General features: G+C 41.1%; 1 protein-coding gene across 1 annotated transcript in view; it reads right to left on the bottom strand.

The window, feature by feature from the left end:
- The window catches only part of ank1b (ankyrin 1, erythrocytic b), a gene marked incomplete at both ends in the record, with an annotated part of 85,780 nt that overhangs the window by 7,495 nt on the left and 52,905 nt on the right, over nt 1-25,380 (bottom strand). Inside the window, 27 exons of the mRNA XM_080477709.1 lie at nt 1,363-1,434; nt 1,955-2,113; nt 3,021-3,152; nt 4,056-4,130; nt 5,216-5,300; nt 6,946-7,065; nt 8,343-8,471; nt 10,008-10,236; nt 10,369-10,465; nt 10,599-10,803; nt 12,794-13,005; nt 13,274-13,428; nt 14,442-14,666; nt 15,527-15,639; nt 16,693-16,756; nt 16,937-17,060; nt 19,610-19,630; nt 19,818-19,890; nt 20,094-20,186; nt 21,253-21,351; nt 21,466-21,564; nt 22,367-22,465; nt 23,335-23,532; nt 23,830-23,928; nt 24,142-24,240; nt 24,782-24,979; nt 25,192-25,290. Coding sequence (XP_080333835.1) covers nt 1,363-1,434; nt 1,955-2,113; nt 3,021-3,152; nt 4,056-4,130; nt 5,216-5,300; nt 6,946-7,065; nt 8,343-8,471; nt 10,008-10,236; nt 10,369-10,465; nt 10,599-10,803; nt 12,794-13,005; nt 13,274-13,428; nt 14,442-14,666; nt 15,527-15,639; nt 16,693-16,756; nt 16,937-17,060; nt 19,610-19,630; nt 19,818-19,890; nt 20,094-20,186; nt 21,253-21,351; nt 21,466-21,564; nt 22,367-22,465; nt 23,335-23,532; nt 23,830-23,928; nt 24,142-24,240; nt 24,782-24,979; nt 25,192-25,290 — 3,373 coding nt within the window. The remainder of the gene's footprint in view (nt 1-1,362; nt 1,435-1,954; nt 2,114-3,020; nt 3,153-4,055; nt 4,131-5,215; nt 5,301-6,945; nt 7,066-8,342; nt 8,472-10,007; nt 10,237-10,368; nt 10,466-10,598; nt 10,804-12,793; nt 13,006-13,273; nt 13,429-14,441; nt 14,667-15,526; nt 15,640-16,692; nt 16,757-16,936; nt 17,061-19,609; nt 19,631-19,817; nt 19,891-20,093; nt 20,187-21,252; nt 21,352-21,465; nt 21,565-22,366; nt 22,466-23,334; nt 23,533-23,829; nt 23,929-24,141; nt 24,241-24,781; nt 24,980-25,191; nt 25,291-25,380) is intronic.

Here is a 25,380-nt window from a genome sequence, read left to right as displayed (position 1 = left end):
TAAGCTAAGTTTTACGTAGCTAAATTACTAGAATTGTCCTGCAAGGTATTTCGACATCTTTTTGTGCAAAAACAAGACACAATATTCACAAATTTCTTGCGAGCTCAAACATTTACTTGACTGTTTTAAAAAAACTAAGAAACTAGCAGCTGTTAAGCAAATCCCAGGTCTGCAACACACACGCACACACACTCATTCACACACACACGCAAACTCATTAACAGCGAAGCATGCAGCGTGCTCATGCACAAACTGTAGTACACACACAGAGCTGGATTGTAAGGAGGAGGAGGAGGAGGAGGAGGAGGAGGAGGAGGAGGAGAGGGTCCCCACTCGACTGAGCGAGGGAGGAGTGCGGGAAAATAAGATGACAAGAGTAGAGGAGGCCCAGAGGTCAACATGAGGTCATATGAGGTCAGAGGTCGGACAGGAAGAGCTGTGAGGAGGAAGAAGAGGAGCGAGGAGGGAGGAGGAAGAGGGGAGGCGACTGGGCAGCAGATATGACATGTCACAGGTTGAGAGGAAACGGAGAGCTGGAGAAAGTCCCGAGGAAAAGGCAAAATTTCAAGACTGCCACAACATTGCGGCGACAATGTTGTCTGCAGTCCGTCGGGGGAAATCTGTTGGGTGAAATTTTGTCTTGTTCTCAGGAAAGAGAGGAAGAAAGAGACGGAGAGAAAGAAAAAGGATTGACAAGGTATGAAGGCCCAGAGCACTATCATCTGTGCACCCGCACCACTAGTGCATCCATCCCAGACACGCACGCACGCACTTGTGATTCCATGTCTTACCGAGACATTTGACTTTCATTCCCTTCCTCTCTAAATTCAACCACAACTACCACTTACCTAAAACTAAACCTTACCTTGACACATATATCACTGCAAACTGAAATATATTTCCCCACAATGGCAATGCGCACTCACAATCTCACCTATGAGTAAACCAACACCCGTGATAAAAGAATTAACATTACCCATATATTAAAAAGTAGAACAGATCAGGCTGGTTTGGCCCAAATGTCTCATTTACTCTTTTAAGGCCTGTCACGAACAGTAAGTATGCGTTACTCTCATTGCTCATATTCAGGTGGAAGAATAAGAACCATCATGTTCAGGGCTCAAGTATGAAAAAGTGAAAAGTGTGACTGAAAACAAGAGAAAGAGAAATAAAAATGACTTGTGCCCCGGTGAGGAATGCACAGAGGCGGTGTTGATGCATGCTGCAAAAAGGCTGGGCTCATGGTGGAAGAATGACACCATTCCTCAGACCTCTAAAACATCCTCTGATCATCCTTATCATCATCATCATCATCATCATGAGCAGCAAACCACCATGCAGCCCGAGTTCCCTTCAACTTACCCCTTCTGAAAAACGGGGGTCTAATAACTCGCGGCTTGTGCACTAGGCGCGATAGCCTTGTGTCCGTGATCTCTTGTGGGGCAACAGAGACAAGGTACAGTTACTGTTACCCACACTCAGAGGAAACAAGGCGGCTTTCAGGGGCGGGAAGTGAACAAGAACAACAGCTCACCCCCGTGTGTGGATGAATTTGGTCTCAGATTTTCAGTAGATGACTACACAAACTCTGATGATCAATACGCCTTTTTAACTAAGCATGATGGAGCAGCACAATATATCTATATTTAACTCTCAACTTCCATGTCGTGATAAGTTTATTTATCCATGTGGAACCGGAAGTACAGTATGTGAAACAATTGACTAGAGTAACAGAACGTCTGAAAGCTGCTACTCAACCGTTCTACTGAAAGAGATTCCTTCAAGTTCAAGTATTTGTGACTTACCCAAGAAAAAGTACATCATCAAATTCAAAACGTATTTGCTGAGTTGGAGGTTTTTGTTGTCTGATCAGAGAGGGGTTCAGTGTTAACTGTTCAATAAGCCTTGAATTGGGACTCCTGTGTGCCACGTCAGATGTGTTTGCGTCTCTTACCATTAATTACACTCGGGGACAGAAACGTGGAGTCGCGGTCACTGAGTCGACAGGCGCCCTCCTCCACCGAGCCGGGTCCCGGCTGAGGGGCCTGACCCTCCAGAGAGGTCACAATGTCGGCGCGATCGATGTTCTTCAGCGCAGTGTACAGGCTCTCCACTGAGAGGAACACACACAATGTGTTGGAACAGTCAAGACTCAAAAGACGTACCTAAACGTGGAGATTTCACATTATTATTTTTAATTGAATTCTATTGGATTCACTATGTTTGTGGTAATTCAGCTATTAGATTTGCAAAATGTCAAATCGTGGGGATTCTCACCTGAATGATAGCGTCCTACGATTATGCAAAGTGGACTAATGGACATTCATTATCAACTGCTTTTTGTCAACGAGACAGTTTGGCTCTGCTGTTTTGACAAAGTGTTTGTGCTGAGGTGAACCAACCTTATTAGCATTTTAAATTTGAATAATGCCTGAAGATATTTTTAGCCCCGCTTACGCATCGTTTCTGTGTTTTCATATCAAAAATATTTTGCCTTCACACCAAACGCTCTGAAAACAATCCTGTTCCGTGAAAATGGCAGAAACGCAGAAAACGCTGTAGTTTTCAAGTAAGGCCACTAGTAGAACAATTTGTTATAAACCTTAACAATGGCGGGCACACAGACATTCGTATGGACAGAAAACAAAGTTAGATTGCTATTACAGGCGACTCTCAACTATAAAACTACCAAGCCCCAGAGGATCTGAACTGGGAGTCATGACTCTCTGGAGGCAAACGTTCTAGTAACGTCCATCTACTCTCTCAAGTGCACAAAAAAGATTTACGACAGCTGTGGTCTGGTACAGTAGCAGCGTTTCAGAAAAGCTGGCGTTTCCCCCTTTTGCCACAGAGACCGTCTCTGTTGGAGAGTTTTCAAAAAAGTTCCGCCTTGAGATACATTTTCTAAAAGTTGCATTTTCATTAGTTAAATGGGTCCTTAGGCTAAAAATTCAGAGTGCTGTTAACGTTTGGTTGAAATCAGTTAGTTCATCTCTTAAGTTATGCAGTGTTGAGCTTACTCTTGGCCCTTTTGCCTTCTCTGCTGGCCCACAAGTTGAGCAGAGCTGAGCTCTGGTCCAGCAGGGAGTTTGGATTCTCCACACGGATCCTATTGATGTCGTCCACGCCAAACTGAAGCTCTCGTGCCAACTCTGATCAAAAGGACAAACAAACACGATGAAAAGATTGTTAAAAACAAACGACAAAAAGATTAGCAAAATTTATACTACTTATGAAAACAACCCATTCTTCTAGGCAGCAGCTATACTGAAGAAAACTATAAACAAATCATCTTCTTGTACATAATATTTTAAAGTATATTGCGGATATGAATACTATCATCCTGTACAAGAAAAAGTATATTGCAATGATTTCACAAAACTGTATGCAAACTAGTCAACAGCAACCAATCAGCAGATTCACCTGGTCCTACTGTATCGTCCCACATGTACTGTATGTATTATTTTTGCTGCATGTGAAATGAATATAACCTCATATAAACAGACTGATAAAAAAAAAATACTCCTGGTGCCATCTCAATGACAGTTTTGTTCAGTGTTCTTGGTATTTACATAGGTTTACCTAAGCCGGTTTAGTCTTGCAATACAAATGTATGCCACAGGGGGGGGGGTGTATTGAGTCACTCAAAGAAGGGAGAACAGTTACTACACAGTGTTTGGTTCCTACACAGGACTCTAGCCCACTTGATAAGTAAGTAGACAGTTTGTAGACCAAGTCTGGTCCACTGAAACCAAAAAGAGGAGTGAAGTGACTCCACACTGCCACCAAAGTGTATCTCAGAGGCATGATTTCAATTTTGCATTGTCCCTTTAAGCCAGTTTTGTTAAGCTGTGCACCTTCATATGTTGTGAAGGCCTTAAATGACACACTAACATCAAACAGCCTGCTCTTTTGTTTAAGGATTCCTTCCTTGTTTGTGAGGAATAGTCATCGTGGCAGCACGTTTTAGTTACAACTTCTAATCAGATATTTCACAATTTGCCGTTTTTACAAAAAGACGTGTGTTGGTAAACACTGTAGATGAAGTGACTGACCTGCCCAGCTCAAACCCAGCTGTTCAGATATGATATTGATCTTGATCTCAGTCCTCTCCATTGCGTTCACTGTTGCTGAAGAAGAAAGAAAGAAAACACGCAGTTTATAAACACACAACATGGCATGCAAAGTCAGTGTCACTTTGGTAAAATACTGTGTATTTGTGTGTGTATGTGCCTGTGCTTACTAAGCCCACTGTTTATTCTGATAATGCCACTATTTCTTTAATAGGTAAATAATAATATAATTGCCAGGTATGTTATACAAATACTATAATTCAAAATGTGCTGTTTTCTTGTTTTATTTCTATTTCAGTTTTGTTGGCTGTGACCTAACAAGTTGACACTGACTTGAGTTGCTATTAAAATTGTTAATAGCAATACTTACCTTGATTAATCACTGCTCTGTTGAAGGAAATAAGCAACACCCGGAACATAGTATATATAACCTCAGAGTTAAGACATCATATGGACAGGGGAGGTTAGAATTTAGGGTTCATTCAGGTGCTAGTCCCACTAACCACAGGAGCATTCAATAATCATTACAGAGGGACTGAGGTGCAATGTAGCAGCGCTGGCTATGTGATAGACAGAAAAGGCCTTTCCCCTTCACCCTCAACCCAGCCACAATGATCGGATTGACTGTATTCCTTTACCACAAGCCAGTATAAGGGCTCGTCTGTCTAGCTCCACTGCGAGGTCCTGCCCATTCTCATTGCTAAGCTACGGTGCTAATGCTAACAGCATCTGCTGCCATGCTGTCGGAAATCGCAGTGGAGACACCAGCGCCATGCAAAACCAATCACAGAAGTCATTCCTTGTTCGTCATAGCTACCAAGACACTTGGGACAAAAAGAAAAAGCTAATTCGCCATGTGCCATGGAGCCATTTGGGTCGTTTTGGGATCTGCTGCTTGACTTATGGTCGCACATTCAACATGTTCTCTAACTGCACTGCGGTAAACTCTGGGGGGCATACAGTAGAGCGGTGCATTGCATTCAAGGCTCGGTCTTTGTGCCATGCGTGCACCGATAGAGACAGATCAGGGTAAATAGAGAGGGAAGCAGGGTTGTGGGTAAAATGGCAGTGCAACATTCAGTGCCCGTCTCCACAGTGTATATAAGAGGAGAGGGCTGAGGGTCAGGCAGTGGAGGACTTACCCAAACCGGGCTCGTTCAGCGCGCTGTAGCGCTCTCTCAGGGCCAGAGGGGTTAGAGTTCGCCTGCGCTCCTCACTGCCGACGACCTGGGAAAAAGATTCAAAAATATTAACTTATATCAATCACTTTAAAGTTTTACCTAACACTGTGTGGTTCAATTAACATTAGCAAAGTGGATGATTCAAGATGTTTGAAGAAACTGCCGGCAGAATGAAAAGATGTTCTTGATTGGATAGTGACTTGTTTTAAGAAAGAGTCAGGTCTGACAAAGTGCAAACACAAGTGAAGTCTTCATACCTTGAAAGCAGTCTGGCAGTCTAAAAGTGTTATAAATCCGTAGGAGCTAATTATACACACTTTTTTTTTTTTTTTTTATCATTTTCTGACGTTCAAAAATAGTACATCTGTTGCCAATGAGATGGTACACCACTAGAAAAGAGATGAGTGTTAAAAGTAAAGTGGTGCTTTCTGTTTCGAAATGTGTTCAATTTGATATTGGAAGCAAGGAAACATTGGGTTTTTGTCTCGTTAGTATCTTTAAAAAAAACAACCCAACACAATTTTTTTGAAAGATGAACACATTAATCAAATCACAAGAAATAATGGGACGTCTAAGATTACAACTTAAGGCTCTGGTCCTAATGAAATACAAAAAACTGTTTAAGATATTATAAAACTGTAAGTTTCCCAGCTTCATGCATTAATCAGCCATCTCATTACATTTCAAACAGATCTTATGTTCATATCGATAACCATAGCCAACTCTTTTTCATCTACGGAGTCTCACTGTGACTTTGCCAAGTATATATGAATAATGAATGTTGTCTTAGTATGTCAGCGTTGAGGAAGCCAACGATGGCGAACTGAAGAAACAATTACCCTATTGCTAACAGCAAACTTTTTCTTCCGAGTTTTGGGTTGCCATTTAAAAAAAAAAGAATGTATTACCAAATAATCATCTATATTATTTGTACTGCTCCTGTTCCAAGTATTTCATGTTGTGTCTGTAATGTATTTCATTCATCAACAGACAGAATGCAGACATAAACCGAAACAAGAATGACTTGATATTTGTATTTTCATCAAACCCTGACAACTTTGTGGGGGGGTGTGGGGGTGTGTGGGGGTCACATACACCTTTTATAAGCAAAATAACAGTTGCATGGCAGTCTAATGCAGTGACTCTATCCATCCATTTTCTCCCACTTATCCGTTTCCGGGTCACGGGGGTGGCAGCCTGAGCACTGTCACCCAGATCACATTGCACCGATTCAGAACCTTTCCTGTGGGTGGTGAGCCCACAGGAAGGTGGCGTCCGGCGTGGGACATGAACCCACTACCTTGAGATTGTGAGTCTCATGGTCTACCAACTGAGCTAGCCGGGGGCAGTGACTCTACGTTCTATGTTCCTCTTAAAGTGAATTATAGGCACTTGTGGCTTCGTGGTGTCAGTAAGGAATAGATTTATGTAACAACGTAGCTGGAAACATGCCCTTGATTACAACCACACATTAGCATTGTGAAACATTAATGTAAAAATATGAGAATTAACATCCACCTGGCAACATTGCACCCTGGAAAAAAAAGAAACACCCCACAGGCACACAATATGTAACCTTTTCAGAATTTTCCAGATGTTGTCCTAAAGTTTAGAAAAACTAGCTTCTCATTTGATGGATTTCGAGAGAACATGAAGTACAAACTGCTTGTGAGGGTGATGCAATTTCTTACCTTGACACAAGGTGGCATGGCTATGTTAAGGTTACACAGTACGTGCTGTGTGTCTTCGTATTTGGTGCACTTCCGCAGAAAGGACAAAAACCCGGTGGAGTCTTTGTTACTATCTCTGACCTGGGAGGGAGAGAGGACGGAAATAAAAGGAAAGAGAGAAAAGGAAGAGAAGAAAATAGAGAGAGCCAAAAAAGAGGGGGGAGAGACAGACACCAGGTAGGAAAGAAAAGGACGAGTAGATAAAGGTAGCGAGGAGAGATGAAAAGAGAAGAATGGAACAGAGGTGGAGCAGGAGGAGGAGAGAAAAGAGACCAAAGCAGGGTATTAGATCCCTCCGCTAAGTCTCGAGCATGTGGCGCAGTAACGGGACGAGAAGCAGGGGGGAAACAGGGATGGAAGCAGTCCACAGGCAGGCGAGAGGGAGAGATTTACCTGCACATTTTACCTGGACGTCTGTCAGACCAGACAGTTACAGAGTGACCGTGAGAGAGAGAAAGAGAGACAGTGAGACAGACACGTACAGACAGGCAAGGCCGCGAGATAGGAAGGCAGGCAAAGAAAGTGAGGGTGTCATGCAAACAATTACCCAAGAGAGTCGACAAGTGGGTAGGTAAGTTGTTTGTTTTTAGCGTGGCTACGAGTATTCATCTAGCTGAACACTACTAAACAGCACTGTATGTCAAGGGCAGACACACGTGAATGGAAAGACACTGATAGTACATGAGAAAAGAAATAGACAAACATATGAAATGTACATACAGTTGACATGGTCACAGGACAGACATGGAAAGGCCCGGGACATGTATATGCACAGGATGAAAATGTACACACGTCGTGTGTGCAAGAGAAAGTGCAAAAAAAAAAATAATATTTGAAGTGGTGGAAAAGAAAAGGACTCGTTTCACTGTGAGGCAACAATACAAAATCATTTGTATTCAAATGTGTATCTATTAATACATGCTCATCTCAATGAAAGATAAAAGAAACAAAGAAAATGACCAAAGGTAAGACAACAACAACTTGACAATATAGCAATTTCACATCAACAAGAAAGAATGGACTGAACGACAGACAGATGTCCTTCACACTCAATATATAATGCATTTGCAGATTTCTGGTGTTGCTGCGGTGTTTAGCAGACCGCTAAGAGAAGTACATGACTCTGCCTGCCCGATACAACAGTGCAAGCAAAACAGACGCACAAAAACCACCATATGGAGATGTTGTTGGGGCGACACGCAGGTGCTCAGGAAGGAAAACCAACTCACTGGTGAGAGGACCCCTCGACACACTGAACACAACAGCTGAACAAAACCAAAAGCACCCCACAATACCGTGTGAAACACGTAGCGAGTGACAGAGAAGCAGGCAAGTGATGTGGTCAAACGGAGACAGACCTTAACGGAGACGGGCAGTCTGTTATCTCTGAAGGCCTGGAAGCTGAAGCTGCGAGGCTGCTGGGTGGCCTTCCGGATGGGCACCAGGTTCCCAGAACACTCCAGGTGCAGCGGCATGCCCTCCATTAGCTGGGGAAATGGCAACAAATGTCAGGAGGAATTGCCTTGTTTTCCTTTTCATCAAAAAAAAAGAAAAAAGAAAAAATTGATTTGTTATTTGGGCTTGTTCTACATTTCATTTCCCTTTTTTTTTTTTTCTTTAAGTTACTGGTGTGAGTTCATCTATGTGGAAATAAGTTACCTTTTCTTTACAATCTGACCTCTCTAACGTTTGGTGGGTGACGTCTGTGCTTAATACAGGATCATTGGATTTCATTGTATTTACTAAAACACATCATCGAATATCTATACGATTTCTTTGGCTTTAATTTTCAAGGTGGATTGTTTATTCTTTTAAAGGCACCTTGGCTGTAGCGCTTAACGATCATGACCCTGTAAACCTGTGGGGTAATAGGAAGAAAACAAAAGGTTTTCGCAGAAAGTGGAGTTTGTACAGAGACGTGTACATCTTCGTACTTTTTAAGGTATTGCCACATAAGTTTACGTGTTCAATGATACAAATCATCCTCATCCATCATCAACAAGTACTTTTTTTTTTTTAATCAATTCCGATTTACACTTTGACTTTGTTATAAAGGATCGACTTTAACCTTGCTTCACCTCAATCACACTCACACACTATGGTCAGTTTAGCGTGTTTTTGGATTGTGGGAGGAAACAGAGTACACAGAGAACAGAGAGTACACAGAGAACAGAGAGTACACTGAGAACAGAGAGTACACTGAGAACAGAGAGTACTCAGAAAAAAGTCATGCGTGAATGAGAAACAGAAAAGCTCCTGAGCAGAGCGCGGGTTTGAAATACAGATGTTTTCACTGTGAGGAGTCCTAACACAGAAGTAGAGGTATCGCAGTGGATGTCATCGCTCTGTCAAATTCACACACTCAATAGAGAGACTCTCCTAATTTAATTGTAAAATACTCTGAATTGTCTGCGTGGTGCTGCAGAGATAAATTTCCCTAGCCGTGGCAATGTTGTTGTTTTTGATGAGTTGCTGCACTCAAACATGACGACGTTCATGAAGTTGCTGGCTTGGCAAGCTCTTGACCATATTTTGACACAGATGTGGAATAGACCTTTTACATTTGTATATTTTTGTGTACGTGTTGGCCTTGGCATAAAGATTTCAGAAGCCATGGACTGTATATCCTCCTGTTGAACATCAGCTAGTCTCCCCTCGGGAATTTCCTGTTGAAAACCTGTTCTTTTTGCAGATTACAGTTTTTGTTGTATTACAGTATTCATTTTCATTTCGATGAGAGTAAACCGTTTTTATTGGAGGTGAGAATATTTAGTCAAACAAATTGAGAACTTAATGGTGGGTGATTAAGTCATTCAAGTGTGGTGCAGTTGATTTTGATGGCATTTTTGACTTTGATTCTTCATTTTTAATAAACTGAGCCTGCTGCACTGCTGACTTTGACACTCCTTTGGATTGATCTTCAAAAGTGATATAGGATTTTTATGAAAAAGGTTTCTTGCTCTGGTTTACATCTTTGATTTTTATGTCTTTGGTCACCACGCTCCTTTTCACTCAGGGCTGACCTCAATATCTCGACTGCGCGCCACTTCAGTGAAGTTTTCATGCAGCTCCAGAGTTTTGTCCATCTTGTCGTCTGTCATGCAGTAACAACGCAAACGTCCCTCACGGGCCTCATTCATCTTGGCAAAGATAACAAATTTGGCCATGTACGGGACAGCCATCAGCTCCCGGTACAGCAGATTGGAAAAGGTGACTGCTTCTGCTGTACGCGGACAGTCTGCCAACCAGAATCTAAATACGGGAGGATAAAAGAAGAAGGAAGGACATACATTAACTGTCTGCAACTTGATTGATATTCAGAAGCGGGCAAAAAGACAGCGGCGGAGGAAAGCTGAGAGGTGACGAATGTGTCTCGGGTCTCACCTTGCAGAGACATTGGTGGTAAAATTGGCACAGTTATTAGCGTACATGAGTTTGGTGGTCCCAGTGATGTCCTCCCACTGAGCTGGTGCCGTTCCACCTGAGAATAAACAATCACACTGTGTCACTGACAAAATTAAACAAGGTAACAGAACCCCTTACATAAACATTCCAGGCATTCAAGGCTCTTTAAACTTTTTGTTGTTCCTCATAGGCTTCAAGTTCATTCCTACCAATGACGCTGCAGAGAAGGCGCAAGCTGGTGGTATCGCCCTCGCCAGCATCACGGACACTCTCCCTCCAGGATGGCGGCAACGGAATGCGCAATCCGATTGGGCGGTGGAATTTGCGTCGGCGTGGTTCGATGGTAACCACCGGGCTGAAGGTCGCTTGATTACCAAGCTGCCGAGTCAGCAGCTCATCAGGGATCGGCTGCGCCTGAGGTGAAAGTGGTCAGAAAGAAGCGCTTTGAAAAGATGCCAGAAAAATGGAAGCACATGGAGTAGAAAAAGGAAGAAAACCTAAAATATGTGAAGTGTAATCACATTGTAACGTAAGTAAGTAACCACATGGCGTTGTCATAGAAGGAAAATAAGAAAGCACATGTGCAAATAAAAGTGAAACGTCAAGCCCACAGCCATACTCACACATGCAACCAATTCATATTTCACACCTGATCGCACTCAGATCAGTGCATCAGCTCGTTCAGTGTGGCTCACAACTTAAATCAGGGAACTGAGGAGTGACAGATGGCTGGATAAAAGAAAAACATAAACAGACCAGCATAAGGCAAAGCAAAACCCATGCAATTCCCCTTTTTTTTTTTTTAACAGCATCAGTACCATGATAGATGATGTAAATAATGTACACTGATGTTCCCAAAACAAAACAAAAGAAAAAACAGTAATCTGTTGTAATGTTGGTGTCAAGGAGACACAAAACCAAGTGGAGGTGTTTGAAATGAGGTGGCCAGCATGAATTTATGTAAATGTTTAAGTCTGGGAGAGTGAAACACTTTAGCCAAGACCTCATTTTTTTGCAGGACAATTATTATGTGTTACAATTCAGAAAAGGATTTAGAATGGTATTTTTAAGATGTATTACACTGTGCAGTTTGAAGATACAATATGCAATATTTATTGTTTTTAACATTCTCAAATAACAGCACTTGAAGATGCTACCAAGCAAAACAACCAGCCTGACGGCTGGTCTTGTAATACCACATTGTACCACTAGATGGTGATGTAAACTTAGTCTCTACTTTATGTAACAGCAATCAAAGTCCTTGCAAGTACTGACCCTTGGTTGCCATTATAGACCCTGGTTAATCATAACTGTGAAGAGTGATAATTAAGCTCTTGGCAAGCAAACAATAAAACCAAAATGTATTATTCAAAGGGCATCAGGCATAAAAACTAGCCGAAGCTTTGATGCATGTTGCAGTGACTTTCTGTTGTGACCCCTGTCAAAGGGAGCGGCCGCAACGACCCATTAAACTGCTTGTAATGATAATTCTCTCATTGTAAAATGTGACTAACTGTTCAAGCTGGCAGAAGACAGAATGCTGTGATTCTCTTCCATCGAAAAAATTTATTCACAATTTAAACCAGTGGTTATAACTGGCTGTCTTAATCAGCTTGTTGTGCCTGTTAGTATTAGCTTTGATGTGGTTGAGCAGTCATAAATAAATATATATCAAAAAGTATATCAAAACACAAGTGTCATCTTGAATGTTAGGAAAACTATAGTGGTCAACAATAATGCAAAAACAAAATGGCAATAAACTGTAAAGCAAGCGACCATTATGCAGATAGCACATTAGACAACATGAAAGAACTCAACGCAATGTTAGGTAATGTACTTTTTAGGGCTTGTAAGTGTAAAATACATCAACAAAAGTATTGAGATGACAGGAAATGCAAAGCAAGTAACACATTTGCAAAATGTGACGTAAATTAGATAAAAAAAATTTTTTTTCATTTTAATCAAAAGATTTCCTTTTGAAACTTCAAAACTTTTAGAGAGAACAAAAGATGTATCTGCAACGCTGTACAGCACCTCCTTGACTCTTGTAAAAATTAAAGGCCACTAGATCAAACATCAACTTCAGGACATCAAACCAGTCAAGTCGGAATGAGGCTGACTGAACGCAGCACAACCAGAGATGGAGGCTGCAGGTAATCACGTTGGCACAGACGATGGAGTAACAGACTGCACTCCGTTCTGTGATTCAAACATCTGCTCCCAGTAATTTCAGCGACACAACAGGCTTGTGCTTGTTGTATAAACAACATAGCAAACACCCGAGCAATTACGAAGGGTGAGAATGTTCACAGACTCTGTCAAATAGTTGTCCGCTGTCCTCCTTGCTGTAACTCCCACGCTTTCTCAGGCACTTTTCCACCTTCTACAAGACTCATTTTCTTACCTGCAGACCTAGCCTCACTCTTTTGGTGACCGCTGTCTCGGGGAAGATGGCCTCAACATGTGGCACCAGCTTACTGGTCAGCCGGCCGCCCTCCGGACCAATGAGATCGCTCTCCTGCTGAATGCGGGAGACGACAGCAAAGTAGAGGGGGAAGTCGGTGGAGATGATCCGGCGGATTCGCTTCTTCTCCAGCTCCTCTTGACTCTCCAAGTCTGTAATGAAAAGAAAGAGGACAGGAATGGCGATAAGAGACACAGAAGCACACGCAAAGAGTATGTAGTCAGGGTTTTCAGTCGTTGAGTGGAAATGAGAGAAAGTCCGTTTAATGTGACGCTGCAGAGACAGGTGTACCATTAAAAAGGTCCCCTCCCCCGGTGTTCCTGCTCTGTAACTCCGGGGTCATACATCAAGATTAAGACCGGCTTATCTGCGACCGTGCAAGGTCTCACAGACAGCGACATCCATAACCATCACACTGACCTTCATCCATGCCATTCAGAATAGTTTCCAGCACTTCGTCGCCATAGCGATTGCGATGCTCCTTCCATACCGAGCCGTTTTCACTGCGGAGGACCACCAGCTCCCGATCCCCTCGGCCCAGTGAGGCAAAGTGAGGGATTTCCACTATCACAGGCCTGTGGGAGATAACAGCAACCACAATGATGAAAATCTTCTCTATAATGAATTTACCACTTCATCAAAAGCATTTAATACGCTTTTGGTTTAAATGAACAGATTTGCAATTAAATTACAATTATCTTCATTTATATTGGCATTGCACTATAATTACATTTGTTAATCCCACCAAATTGTAAGGTCATTTAATGTAACAGTCTGCTAAACAGTAACTTAAACATTATTTGACAATTTTTCACAGTATTATCAATAGCTCATATCCACGGCAAGTTATTTTTTACTATTAACATTTGTTTGAAGCAGCTGGTCTATTTTTCATGTACTAAAACTAAATACCAAACTTTTTGTTTCTAATGATCATCTAGTGAACGACAAACCAAGAAACATTTGGGTGTTGAGATCTTTCTCGTCACTTTATTCGCAGTCTTGGTGGTTTGTTTTCCCAGTGTGCTCCATGTTTAATTCCCTCATGATTCTTTGTGTTTCACATCTGCTCATGTTCTTGTCTTGTCCTTTGTTGTATTTTAATTGAAAGGTGAAATTTAGTTGTGTTTATTTCATATTGTGTCTAATGTTTATGTTTATGTACGCACGTGCCCACGTACACCACAGCTTTCTTTTGTTCCATGTTTGTCAAGTTATTGTTCTGTTTTTCGTTCTTTGGTTACCATGCTGTGACAAATTCTCCATGTAAAAAAAAAAAAAACTCTGCCTCCTTTGGACTTAAAATGACCATCTTAGATTCCTTTCAACTCTAATCTGGATGATGTCTATACATCCAACGAGTTTGCAACACAAAAATGCTCCAAATCTATTCTGTGAGCTTAAAAAAAGCCATACTAGCAGACTGGTTCTCACACTAGTACTGGGGTGCATTAATATTACTCATCGAGAAAAATGACAAACATAAGAGAGTGAGATGTTAAGAATTTGGAGTGGTAATACAAACATACTTCCATAACAAAGACAAGTCCAGTAAATTGTCCCTGAGCACTGAACAAGTTTGACTTACCCAAGAAACTGCATACTGGATGGTCCTAGCGAGATAATCCTGCTGGCCAGACCCTCCCCCTCCACCAGCGGTGGGGGCGTGGTCAGTTTCTGGGGCTTGACGAGGCGACAGGTGATGCGTGTGGGTGCGGCGCAGGTCCGAGGAGGGATGATCACCCGCAGGCCGTGGTGTCTGCTGCCTCGCATCGAGCCTCCTCGAGCGTCCACCATGAAACTCACCAGGAAGCTGAGAGTCACACCAGCATTTGGTGAGTTAATGAAAAGAGCTTGGATGTCTTGAAAGGTGATATTAATAAACATGCATTTAGCATTAAAGAACAACAGAACACTCAAAATCCAACACTCAGCAGAACTGCTTCCAGCGAATGAGAGAGGAATTCTTTTGAACACTAGTTTGAATTGATCTGGTGTCTGCCTGTTCGTGCTTTATCTCTGTGTCAAAAAGCAGAAATCAATCTAATGCGCCGGCGCCCTTTTCATTTGATTGTTTCAATATGGTGGCGGACCAAAGGCCATCTGGAGTGACCACTCCACAAGTTCACCAAGACTGACATGAAGAGATTTCAAACAGAGCTCCAAGCTGGTGTGTGCATGTGTGTGTATGTGTATGTGTGTGTGTATGTGTGTGTGTGTGTATGTGTGTGTGTGTGTGGTAGGATGACTCCTCTCATCGCTCATCTTTTCCCTCCATCAACTTAAAGACTCCCTATGTTGCAAGCAGATAAAGTTGTATGAACATTACAGTATTCAACCTGCCTTTTATACATTTTTAAGTCACAAATTCATTACAAAACACACGCACGTTTATAATATTGCTTGCAGTAGTATGCCAGCAAGTAGATTATCTATTATTCATGTTCGGTGACTGATCAGAAACACCCCAGTGAGGCCTTTGATTTATATATCTGCTATTTTTAAGACTTGGAAATCTGTTTTTGACTTTTTCCTCCATGACAACCATCCTGTAATCCATGCTAAACTTTACCATGTGTAACACTAATGTATCAGTCCAAGTCCCTTCATAAAATAAAGCTGTCAATGACATGCTTTAGCATGAACACAAAAAAAGCAGATTAATGAACTCACCCGGTGTGAATAGGGCTGGCCACAGGGCTGACATTGTCGGAGGTTTCTGTGGCCGGACTGCTCGGGATAAGGGAGTCCTCGTCGTACTCTTTTGGCAAAGGGATGGGAGTGTGCTGAAGTCGGAGAGGGAGAAAAATGACAGGCCGTGAAGAATTCAGAAGGGGTGAAATAACCATACATGAAAAGATTATGACAGGAGTGAAAGAAATGAGAGCGAAGAGTAAAGACAAAAGTAATGAATAGAAAGAGAAAGGAGAGCAAATAAAAAATGGACATTAAAAGTCTTTTAAAATATTTAATTAGGAGATTCAACTCGGTTGACACTGAAAGGACATTATATAGATTTTAGTATTTAATAATTAATTTGGTGTTAGGTGCATATTAAAATGCATAGAATTTCCAAGTTTGTGTAACATAACTAATATTTCTGCTGTTTGTAATTGAGCTTTCCATCTGAGAGGCTCAAGTTTTTAAAGGGTTAAAGAACAGTTGTTCTTCTGTCTTGTTTTGGTGGTTTAGACGTTGCTCTGTTCTAAATTTAGCTTCTAATTTTAAATTATTCATCTTTTTAGGGACTTAGGCTTTTTCCAGCCCCTTCCTACTACCTGCGTCGCTACATTCATTGTGTGGTAGCAAATCCAAAAGCCATTTTTCAAGAATGTGGACTAAAGCATCCTTTGAAACATGGTCTTGTTTCTTGTTGTTTCCTGCACAACTTGTATGTAAAAAAAAAAAGTGATTCATACATGTTGGTGTCTATAAGTTTTCGTGTGGAAGGTATGTCTTTAACAATTAAACAAAGGAGATCAGTGTCCCTTGACATGGAGACGCAGGGGCGAGAGGCAGCAGATCAAAAGAGATTCAGCTTTCAGCATTCACACTTGCATTTTCTTCTGGAAATGCAAACCTCTCGTTTGTCTCATGTGTTCAATTTGTGTACTTCTTTTTTTACACTTTCTATTGATGTACAAAGGGAGCACCACCTTTCAATTTCATTAGTTGTGACACATAATGACAATAAAGTTATTCTATTCTATTCTATTCTCAAATAGAGGAATCTATAAATGATGGTGCTTTAAAAAGAGAAGAGAAATTTAAAAAAGTGATAGAAGGAAAAAAGTGAAAGGTGAATAAATGTCTGATATAAACTGAACTTTAAAGTGTACCTGATCCAGAAGGACTGTCTCTGGTGACACACAGGGGATCCTGGGAATAGCAGGTGAATATGGCCTGTGGTGAAGGAGAAGATAATAATGTAGGACAAGACACAGTGGCTGAATAATTTTGTATTTGAGTATTTATGTCAGGTGCTCCTGAAAATGAATGAAAATTGGGGGGGGGGGGGGGGGAATTGATCTTCTGCCACCTTCAGACCACCTCCTCACATATTACGCTGCACACGTGACTTACGTGGTGCCCATGCCACCCTCAAAGTCTCTGAGGGTCTTCTTTGGTGAGAGAAAGTCGTCGTCTTGATCCTTGAAGTCATCCAGCTTCAAATAGCGTGCCCCGTCCATCCCGAGCAACTCGTCTCCTGTTAAAATATATAAAAAATAAAAAATAAATCAATGAATAAAATCTACGAAAATGGGTAAAAAGGAAGCAAAAATCAATTCAATTAAAAAATGCACAAACGAGGTTACAAAAAAGACATAAGGGATTAGGGGGAGAAAAGGAGGACACAGGGGGAAGTAAGGGGCAAAATGATGCTGATTTTAACCGTCACAATCAATTCACACAGCTTCCTTAAACATATATATCTGCCAATAGTGTCAAAGTATCTTGAGGTGTTTTGACATTTTCTTTTATGAGCAACAGCAGCCTCAAACCATCCCTCCCATCCCTTCACTTCTATGAACCCGCAGAAGAAAAAAATAATGGCCACAAAGCAGTTTTAAACATTTTAGTCCAAGCGATGGAGTCAAACCAACAACAACCAGAGCTGATGGAAACCAAAGAAAGAAGAGGATTGATAAGACAGTGAGCATCAACACGGTTTGAAGGGACACTGCAAGGCACCTGGTGACAGCTTTTTAAGTGAGCATGCCCATTAAAGATGAAATCACATGGGGTGATGGTTGTTTCTGTGTAGGAGAAAACACCTCGATTAATAAATAGCAATGACACTGATAAGATGATAATCATAACAACAGTAATAAGTAGAGGAGTAACGGTTCACCGAACCCACAGTCCGGTTCAGGTTTGGGATTTCAATAAATGACCAATACATTTTGGGGACAAACATTGGGATTTGACCAAAGTAGTGTTGACATTATCTTGTTTTTAATAACAGTGGACAAAAAAAACCCAACTTCTGTTAACACTTCATAGTGCACTGATTTAAATAATCTCTCTCTTAATGAATATTTCTGTACACTATAACATTAAAATTACAGAATCACATCTCTTACAAAGTGGTATGAAAGTGACCAAAATCAGAAATATGTTATGTTACTCTTTTACCTATCGTGTGTTGATACACCCGGAACTGTGAATTTCCCCATGTGGAAGAATAAAGTATCTATCTATCTCTATCTAATTTCTTGTCCTCTCTTGAAAGCCTCTAAATGCATTTCCCTCCTGAACCCGATCAAGTACAATTGTAATACAATAGAATAAATGTCTATCCAGCTGCACTGGAAACTCTCAGTTTGTTCTCAGCAAAGTTTCACACTAGATAAACTTGTTACAACTGGGGATTTGAACTAGTGTCCTTCAAAGGTGAGGAGTTAACCCAGTGCACCACCAAAGGAGACTATGATATAATGTGGAATTTAGACAATAATAATAACAACAACAAACCTTTAGAAATAAACACTCCCACTTTTATTTTTCTTGACTTATTTCAAAGATAAATCGGCTGCACTGAAAGGAGATATGAGATGCAACAGAGCACAATGGTGTTTATATTACAATGAGTAAAATAATTAGCACAATTAATGTTTTCCATGTTCTATTATTTACTTTAGATTTCCATTGTTAATTTGGAAGAAAGCATAAAAAGATAAGATAGCAAGTATAGTCACTTGGCACATAAAGGGTTAGTCATTCAAATATACAACAAATATGAATAAAATTAAATAAATATTCTTTCCAAGAATGCTTTGATTTCTGTAATATATTATGAAAAGTCATTATAAGTAGGGTTTAAAAATAAATAAATAATGATTTTAGATTTTATTTATTTACACGTCCTATCAGAGAACCTTGAGGAACGCCAAGTGTAAATGCAATGAAGACAAGCTGATAACAAAAATATGCAACACTTGTTGACTGTGGGTCCCAATTGGGAGTTTTAAAATCAGATTTTGTGAGTGCAGAATGAGTTTTTAAAACAGGAATAATTTCAACCGAGGTTTTGGGGTTTGGTTCACAACCGTTACAACTCTAGGAGAAAACTATGAAACACTTCACAGGACGGAGACAGAGACAGTTGAACATCCAGTAGTAACAAGCTGTTCAGAAAAACAACCAAAATGTTAAAGAAGGAAAAAAATAAATAAATAAAAATTCAACAAAGATAATAGGACTGCAAAAATAACAAAAGCTTGAAAATATGTTGAGCAGAAATGACTGATTAGGTTTTTAATTCTGAGGATCTTTGAAGCAGAGAGACGACTGCGTAAACAGCAACTGTTTGCAGGAGCGTGTCACAGCTGCGGCTCAGCATGTGTTTATAATCAGCTTATGGATCGATTAAGTCTGTAAAAGGGAAAAGTAACAGCTGAATTGGAAAATGGTGCTGTTTTGTTGTCTGAAAGCAGAAATATGGGGAGCTCTGTCGACGAGAAGCCCACGAACAGATGTGCACTGAAGGCTGGTAAGAAAAGAAAAGAAATAAAAAATACTTTCATGCTGATGGAAAAACTGTTTTATATGAAATCAACCTCTGAACAAGACCGAGGAGAGACTCAAGATACAGGAGATAAGATGAGGAGAAAGAGCGGTGAACAGTGCTGGAGTTTGAGAGTTGAACTGATTAGAAGGACAATTAGTGACACACGGAGGAAATGAGACTGCAATGAAGGCACAAGTTCACGAGCCACCCGACCGGACAAGGCAGAGAAACACACACAATCCTACCTAAGGTTAGCTGGGCAACCCCTACAAAACAAACGGAAAACGGTGTTATAAAGACAACAATCGCATACATATTTATTCATTCATATTCACTGTAGCACTTTGAAATGTCAGCGCGCCCCACCCCTTCAGAGTTTTCTTCTATCACAAATTGAGAGCTGAAAATGAATACACAGAGTCACAGTCAGACATTCAGGTCAGGTAGCCTCACCTTCATCCTCCGAAACGTCCAGAATCTCATCTACCGTCTCGGGGAAACTCATCCGATGTTTCTCTGTGGTGATCTGTGAAGAATCGGGAGTGAAAAGGTGTGAGTATGGAGATGGGAGAACAACAGAAAATACGGCCAAGTGACACATTAATCACCGGGCAGGTGAGGGAGCGCAGTGCGATTACGACAGGATGGTTATTTGACTGAACATCTGAGTCATGGCGCGTCAAGGCCACTCAGTGTAACCATGTGAACCGTGCGTGATGTGTTGCTCACCGCAGAGACAGACTCCTCGGTAACCAGCTTCAGCACATCGATGACAGAGATGTAACCCAGCCGCTTAGCTATGCCCAGAGGAGACGTCCCATTCTGTACAGGGAGAATTCAGAAGCTTCAGTATAATTGTTTCTATAGAGCTTTATCTTGTTTTGAAATCATAAAAAAAAAGAAAGCAGTACACATCACTTTATGCAGAATAACTTTATATTCATGAGAACTGAACTGAACCTTTTATAATACACCGACTGATATTGGCATTAGATGTCACATGGAAATGTTCTCTTTTTGATTCATCAAACATTCAATGATATTTCCAACAAATCTAAACAAAACTTTGTGTGAGAGGAGGTACATTGTGTACATCAAAGCGAGTAACTCATTTTAGTTCAACAGATACAAGAAGCCTCATTTAATCTCTTGGGGTGCAGTAAACCCCATGAGATTAAATGATTTTATTACATAGAATACTGACACCCTGAAGTTCATTTTTAAAAAGTGCATTCTGTAAACCTCTTCAACACAGTGCCTCTCTCCATACTGTAGGTGAATGGGACTTCCCTTTTATAGAGTTTCACTGTTTCAGGAGTATCGATGAGTAATCCAATGACACTTTGACACGTGGGTACGTGAGATGAGGGATCGAACCACCAACACACTCTTCACACTCTTCTCGCTTCTCAAAGCATTCTGATGATCTCTATGTAAGGTTAGAATGTTGGGAAACTTGATAGGAAGTGGCCATTTCTTATGGAATCTGTCTCAGTTACCGTTGTTCAGGTTGTGGGGGAGTAAAACTTTGAATGTCACTGACTGTGTAAAGAGACTGCTAAAGTGGTATAATGCACTATTACTATAAGTAAAGTCCATTTACCATTCCTTTCAAATAACAGTCATTTTGTCATTATTACTGCAGTATTGTATTACCTCGGTTGAGAGTACAGAACTAAAGGATATGCTTTTATATGTGCTGTATTCTGTGATCAAAATATATTTTTTTAACTCATATTTTTAGGCATTTTTTTTTTAAATCAGCATGTGAAAAATATATTTTTTCTCATCTTCATGAATTTTGATGAATACCTGTGAATGTTTCCGTGGAGAAATCTGTATGCAGGCACTACCAGGCTGTAACAGGGTATTCCTAAAAGTGTCTCACCGTGGTAATCTCGTTGGGCAGGGCTCCATGTTTCAACAACAGGGTGACGATATCGGTGTGGCCCTGCTGAGCCGCCTGGTGCAGAGGCGTGTAGCCCATCTGAACAGGAGAAACAGAGTCACGCACAACAAGAAACCAAAAAAAAGAAGAAAAAAAGGTGCTGTTCTGAGAGGCCAAATAAACGGAGACGATATTGATTTATATTTTTTTTACCCTCGTCTTGCTGTTCACATGAGCCTGCTGCTGCAGAAGGAACTTCACCATTTTGATGTTGCCATAGTGACAAGCCACATGAAGGGGTGTGTAGCCCATCTGTGAGAGAGAGAGAGAGAGAGAGAGAGAGAGAGAGAGAGAGAGAGAGAGAGAGAGAGAGAGAGAGAGAGAGAGAGAGGGGCTGTTCAGAGGCCGAGCGGTTTTTCAAGTTTTATGGGGAAATTGAAAATACCAAGGTTTATAATTTCTCTGGTACTTAGGATAATTAAAATGCTGAATTTATTATGTGCATATTAAAATCCTCCTCCCTCTGGTGTACATATCACCCTCTGATATATTATGTTTAACATTAGAGGATGGGCAGAATCAATGGTACCGAATACAAACCAAGGCTACATCACAGGCAAACCATACAAAACATCTAAAATATATGCACATAATAATTTGCAATGAAAATTAAAGCCATCTGCAACAATCTAGAACAATAGTGGTGACTAAAAGCTTTTGACTACTACTTCGAATCCCTGCACCATCAACAGGTTTAGGTGGGGTACATGAAAAGTCGCTCCCACCCCTTCACCACCACTGTGGGACCTTGAGCGAGGCTCCCAAATCTCAGCACTGTACCAAGTCATTGCTTTTAGGATGTGTAGTCAACTATGAATAGGATGACTCAAATGCAGAGGGATAACAGAATCTCTGCAAGTGGATCATTAAGTAACTTAATCTTTGGAACGGTCTGTACCACAAAGAAGGCAGCATGAATGTCTACCGGGAATATGCACTTAAATTGAATTGTTCCCTGAACATGACACCGTTTTCATCAGCAAAATATAATGAGCCACCGATCAATATTACCTGTTTGATCGTTCTATGTACCACGCTTGGTGTAGTAACTTACCCTGGACGCAGCGTAAACGGAGGCTCCTTGTTTGACTAACGTATCTGCGATGCCAACATGACCCTCCTGAGCCACAAGGTGCAAAGGGGTCAGACCGTTCTGAAAAACAAAAAAACACACAAACACAAACACAAAAAAAAAGAAAAAGATAAAAATCTAAAGTCTAGTTTTCGCCATATTTCAATATTTCATCTCGTGCAGTAGTAATCTATTACAATGACAAAAGTTTCTGTGAGTTTCCAAATTGTGCTGGTGATTCTGAGCCCTGACACAAATGCCAACATTACTCTCCCTCCATGCCTCAGATGTATTGGTAAACGCTAAATACTGCGTCTTCATGTTGAGAGTTTACCTATTTTGTTGCTGCATCATATATTCAATAATATAGTTTTTCCAAGAATGGGTGTCATGCAAAAAGTTCTTCATGACTTTCAAATATTGTAACCCCCTTGCAGGAGAGCTTACAGGTAAAAATATCAGATTTTTGTAACGACTGACAGATCAAACAATCCAAGTGATGTGTTTGCACCACTTGATGAATTGACCTGATGTCACTTCAGCTGACCTTAATGAGTAAATCAGCCATCAGACTAACCCACACTGTGCTGACAGCTCAGGTTAAGTGTCAAAGCCTCATGACATGTCGGTGACACTAAACTATAAGTACAACATAAATAAGAGACACAAGTCATTTGTTAATTTTTGTTTAAGTAGCTGGTAAAGTAATTTCCTTAATGTTAAATGTTTACTAGATTCAGGTACTGTTTTTCAGCCCAACCTGTACATGATGCAATTTACCAAAAATACGCTGTTGCTCAGCAACAGTGTGTGTTTGCCCCTTACAGTTTCTCTATCTTCCTGACACTGAGCCTTACATTGTAACATTTATCTGCGAACGCATTCCTACGTTCAGATAAGCTAAATAGATAAAAGAGAGGCGCATGTTTTCTTGTATTGTAATATTCTACCTTGTTTCCTAGATTCACGTTGGCCTGCTTGGAGATGAGGAGGGCCACCATATCTGGCCGTCCCTCCTGTGAAGCCAGGTGTAGGGGCGTGATGCCTTGGAGGGACTCCGAATTCGGCGATGCCCCATTCTGAAGCAGACAACTGGCCACCTCCATCTGGTTCTGCTTGGCTGCTATGTGAAGGGGAGTGTAGCCATTCTGTACAGAGAAACAAGGACATACAGCACACAAACAAGTGGAAGCAGCTCAACTTAATTCTGGTGCATCTCAATCTCATTTGGCCTTTTTAAAAAAAAAATGTTTTATGAGCAATATCGTGACATGTTGCGTTGGGCTCCTTGTGTGAGTTTTCACACACACACACACACACACACACACACACACACACACACACACACACACACACACACACACACACACACACACACACACACACACACACACACACACACACACACACACACACACACACACACAAACATGTGAGCATCTTACTCGGGCAGTGCTGTGTGCAGATCCTCCCTTGCTGACCAGGAGTTTAACAACATCCAGGTTGTTGTGATGAACGGCCACATGAAGGGGTGTCAGACCGTTCTGTTAACCACACGCACAGACACATGTAGACAGATATAAACCCACACAGAAACACGCACACACAAATACACAGAAACATGTATATATGAAACACAGAGCATGGTAATCTGTCAATAAAGCTGATAAAAACACCTACTTCAGCAACACCGAGCTTATATGCTGACCTGCTCTTCACAGGCTCACAAAGAGTGCCTCATTGTCTGATTGGCTCACCTTCCCGGCTGCATTTGGGTTAGCTCCTCTCTCCAGAAGGAGTTCTGCTACATCCACCTTTCCATATTTAGAGGCCACGTGGAGGGGAGTGAAACCTTTCTGCTCAGAAGAAAAGAACAAATGGAGATTGGTTTTCTGTACATTCAGCTGGAACTGTGAGACAGGTATTTCATCCCCAGATGAACCGACGCCAACATGAAGCTATAAACTATATCATTACAGCAACACTGATTTGCTGAAAGCCTCAGACACTGTTGAGTACAATTTTAAACTATCTGGTGCTTCCTTTTCTCTGGGTTGACTGCAGAGAGACTGGATGTAAATGATCCTCACGACAAGACAATGTGGCACGGCAGTCTTCTAAAGACATGGCTGATGGCTGCCTGAAGGTGGCGTCTGTGTTTTCTATCTTTGGCAGATGTCTCTGCTGCACAACTTCCCTCCCAGAGGAAAGAACAACTGTGAACTGTTTAGTTCAAATAATTAGTAGTTTTACAATATACTTAATTCACTTAATAGGGACCTCTTTTCCATAATTAAAAGGAAAGAAAAAATTATTCAGGGAAAATACAATTATTTTTAAAACACACATTCAAAACAAACTTCATATTTAGCTTTGCAAATGACTGAAAATATCCACCTTTGTCATCTTTATTTGTTGTGCTCCAGCATCCAGCAATATCCGGATTGTGTGGACGTGTCCTTCACGCGCTGCGATGTGTAACGGTGTGTGACCTGCAGTTGTGGCCGAGTCGGGGTTGGCCTTGTGCTCCAGGAGCAGCTTGACAAGCTCCTTGTGGCCCATGCGGGCGGCACAGTGTAGGGGCGTCTGGTCATCCTGGAGGAGGAAAACAATATATATAATAATAATAAAGAGATTTCCACAGAGCAGAGTGAAATATTGAGGCAGTCACTCAAAGAAACATGCCATATGTTATGTGTTTGCAGCTTTTTTTTTAATGCAATTCATTTGGCAATTTGCAAAGTAACCTTCTAATAAAAATACAAACATAGAAACCATGAGCTTATTTTGGATGGTAAAACTTGTACCTTAGCCTTGGCATCCACTTGTGCTGCATTTTGTAGCAAGAACTGAGCGACCTCACAGTGTCCTGCTCTGGAGGCCATATGGAGAGGAGTCTCCACTTTCTAATGTAGAGGGAAGGATGGAGTAGTCACTTAGAGAGCACAGTATGTCAGAATAATGACAGAAATCAAACTGAGCTTTTTAAGCCAGTC

The sequence above is a fragment of the Lipophrys pholis genome (assembly GCF_963383615.2).
Source record: "Lipophrys pholis genome assembly, chromosome: 12".
NCBI lineage: Eukaryota > Metazoa > Chordata > Actinopteri > Blenniiformes > Blenniidae > Lipophrys > Lipophrys pholis.
Note: the sequence above shows the minus strand (reverse complement) of the source record. Positions and strands in the feature narration are given on the sequence as shown.